The sequence below is a fragment of the Microplitis demolitor genome, chromosome 6 (genome assembly GCF_026212275.2).
Source record: "Microplitis demolitor isolate Queensland-Clemson2020A chromosome 6, iyMicDemo2.1a, whole genome shotgun sequence".
Lineage (NCBI taxonomy): Eukaryota > Metazoa > Arthropoda > Insecta > Hymenoptera > Braconidae > Microplitis > Microplitis demolitor.
Window position 1 is genome coordinate 3,981,884 of NC_068550.1, and position 3,391 is coordinate 3,985,274.

General features: G+C 38.5%; 1 protein-coding gene across 1 annotated transcript; it reads right to left on the reverse strand.

The window, feature by feature from the left end:
• Positions 1-602: 602 nt before the first annotated feature.
• LOC103574081 (L-lactate dehydrogenase-like) lies at positions 603-3,391 on the reverse strand. The gene is made up of 6 exons (XM_008553428.1): positions 3,332-3,391; positions 3,072-3,245; positions 2,830-2,947; positions 1,319-1,657; positions 970-1,220; positions 603-827 (listed from the first exon to the last, which is right to left on the reverse strand). Exons 1-6 carry the CDS (start codon positions 3,389-3,391, stop codon positions 603-605), a joined length of 1,167 nt encoding a protein of 388 aa, XP_008551650.1.

Below are 3,391 nucleotides of genomic sequence, written 5' to 3' on the forward strand. Positions count from 1 at the left end.
CCATTGGTTACGAGTATTTTATACCCATCCTGGTTGCAACACATATGCTAAAGAGCGCCGAACTCATTAATGGGTTAAGCTAATTTTCATTTCCGCTTCCAATTTAATTCAGGCTTTTTTAAACACGGACACGAATTCAAAAACTCATAAGAATGCATCCAAGCACACACACAGCTCGATAGTGTGGTAATCGATCGCCAGATGTTCTATTGCATGAGGAAGACTAAGAAAGATTCTCATTTCCGATAAAGTTCCTCGGTATCCCAGAACCCGCTAGTCCATTCAACGTTCACTAATTCGATTTATTTCTGTAAGGAGATGCGGTTTATTTACTTTAACATACATCCATATACATGTACATATATATTGCATATATTTATATAGATATGTACATATAAAATACAGAGGGAAAATATGATTGTAGATTGAATTACAAAAGATCACATAGGTCGTTGATACAATGGGGAATAAATTGAAAAATAATAATATAATAAATATGATTATAAAAAATCATGAATATGATGGATAATATGATATACATATTATGTATACGTATGTGAGGATAATGATATAAATAATGATAATGGTTGTGATGAAATATATCAGGGCAATTGAATGTCGTTATCGTCATCATTGTCATCATTGTCGCGTGGTTCCATAAGAATCCCGCATTCGCGCAGAACATTTCGGATTCCATCGGCGCATGCTTGTACTTTAGTTTTCTCCTCCTCGGTTAGTTTGTGTCTCATCAGTTGAAGCATACCGCCGGTTCCAAGAATACAGGGCATGGACATGTAGACGTCCTTGTCGGTGCCATGACTGCAGCTCTGTAATAAAAAAAATTAAATACTCGGACAGCGACGCTAAATATCCTCTAAGTACTCGGTAAAATAATATAAGAAGTGAATCGGCAAGAAACACCAGTAGTCATTGATCGTGATCAATGATCACCGAGGTAAAAATTCTTACGAGAATATGTGTGGCGACTGGTAGCACGACCTTGGTATTCCTCAGAATGGCATCGACAATCTCAACAGTAGACAATGCCAAGCACCAGCAGCTCGGTCCTTTCTCACCCTTTTCACTCGCTAACTTTGATTCCATCTCGCTCACTAAGCTTGTCACCTCATACCACCGCTCAGGGTCATTTACTTCCCCCATTTTTGGATTTATCTCCCGTAACTTAAGTCCGACGACGTGAGCGCTTGACCAAACTGGTACTTAATTAATAAATTAAATAAATGTACAATATTAATGACGTTTGCATATGTCATTTAGCAATAAGATCACATGAATTAGGTCGTTATATTTTTTTTACCTGATGAATCTCCTTGTGCGCCGATACTCATGCAGGAGATCGAAGTATTAGCGACTCCGAGTCTCTGACCCAGATGACACTGGAACCTCATTGTGTCGACAAGAGTCCCAGTACCGATTACACGATTTGATGGTAACTTTGATAGTCGCCAAGTTATGTACGACATCACTTCAATGGGTCGTGTTGTAACAACGAATACTGCACGACAAGCAAACTTGGCTATTGCCGGTATAACTCGTTTGAATATTTCAAAATTTTCTTTTATATTTGGAGATTCGCCGGGGCCTGGTTCTCCCAAAGCGATTATCACAACTGTTGACTCTTTTACCATCGTCATATCTGCAACCAATACATATATATGTATATATAAAGAACAAGAGTTTTAAAGACAATAAGAGAATAAGCGCGACTTAATGAAGACACGAGTAGAAGATGAAGATATTCTAATGTCCTTACAACGGTATTTTGAAGAAGCAGTTAAGGATCCGTTCTCGTTCCATGAATCCCAACTGCTGTTACTATTTATTATCGGTCAGCGTTAAAATACTCGACACTAGCAAGCTGGAAACGAGTATGGTTACCTTGTTATTGGTAATCATCACCATGTTTGTCACGAACACGCGCCGACTTTAAACGACAAATTTCGATGGTACCAACAGTTGGCGTTTGTTCTTTCGTTAAGCCAAACTTTTCGGCTTTCTCTTTGGAAATAAAAATAACTATAAGTCAGTTAAACAAAGGTGAAACTTGTGACAGGTTATGGAGTCTGTAGATTAAGATATCGAGATGTCTTGGTGTCTTAATATCAAGAAAACCTTTATTCTTAGAAAGTATCCTAAAATTAAATAAGAACGTGACAAACGTACGGGTAAAGGTGGCTAGTAATTCAGAGATATATCTTTTTTGTCTTCTTCGAAATAAAAAAAAAAAAAAAAAAGAATAAAAAAAGTAGAAAAAAAAAATATTCAAAGCACAGTAATCCCTGGAGTCTGGATAGGAGCATCTCGATCTTGGTATAACGATAGACTGGTGGGAAGAGAGAGACGGAAAAGAGAAAAAAATTTATAGAGGACAGAAATAGAGACTGAGAAAGAGTGAACGGTGAGATCAGTTGACAAGATTAGTACCGAGTGGTCCGGCACTCTCTCGTGTCGTTGTAGAATCGTGTCCCGGGCACTGCTGCTGATGTTGCTGCTGGTACAGTATAAGTATTAGCTGTCTTGAAGCTCAGCTACGGGATAACTCGAGGCGACGAGCGTGATCCGTCAAAGCGACCGATCGTGCACCCGTTGATCCGATGAGTGAAATCACTTTTAGATGATTTCAATTTAACTCAAGGCTTTAAATGATTTTAGTACATGGATGAATTGATAATGCCAATAAGCTGAGAGGCTGGAGAATAAAATAAAAAATTTCTTATGAAAAAAAAAAAAAAAAAAAAAGAAAAAACAGGTGGAAAAAAATTTAAGTGTTTTGTCGCAGTGTCGATAAAACATTTAGGGAATCTTTACCCGTTGTACCGGTGATCAGTGGATTACCCAAGAAGATGCCTGCGTGCCGGATGTCCTCAGCCTCGGCCTCTGCTCGCACCGCATTCTTGTCGATCAGACAGACCTCGCTTGCCATTCTCTGTGAATTTAACCGACAGATTAATTGCCGTAATTATATACCAACATTAAGCTTTTATTTTTTTTTAATTCTCGTTCCCGCATTAAAATAAAATTCATTAAAAATAAATAGAGTTTGTGGTCACCCTCATGAGAATAGCGATCGCGCAGGCAACGCCGATCTTTCCCGCGCCGATTATCGACACTTTCACACGGTGGGGATAAGTATCGCAGGGATTCGGCTGGGTTGTTATCAAGGCATTTTTCGTTGTCGTTGTGATGGGTCCTCTCGTCTTATTTTTCTCAGACTCTGACTCTGACTAAAAGTAATAAAATTCCGCTCGCAAGTTGTCCGACAAAAAAAAACCCTTTTGTGGAAAAAAAAATTTTTTTTATTGCATCTTACCGTTTCGTCTTGGGCATTTTCTTCGGTATTTTTATTGTCACTTTCACTCGAGCCCTCCAT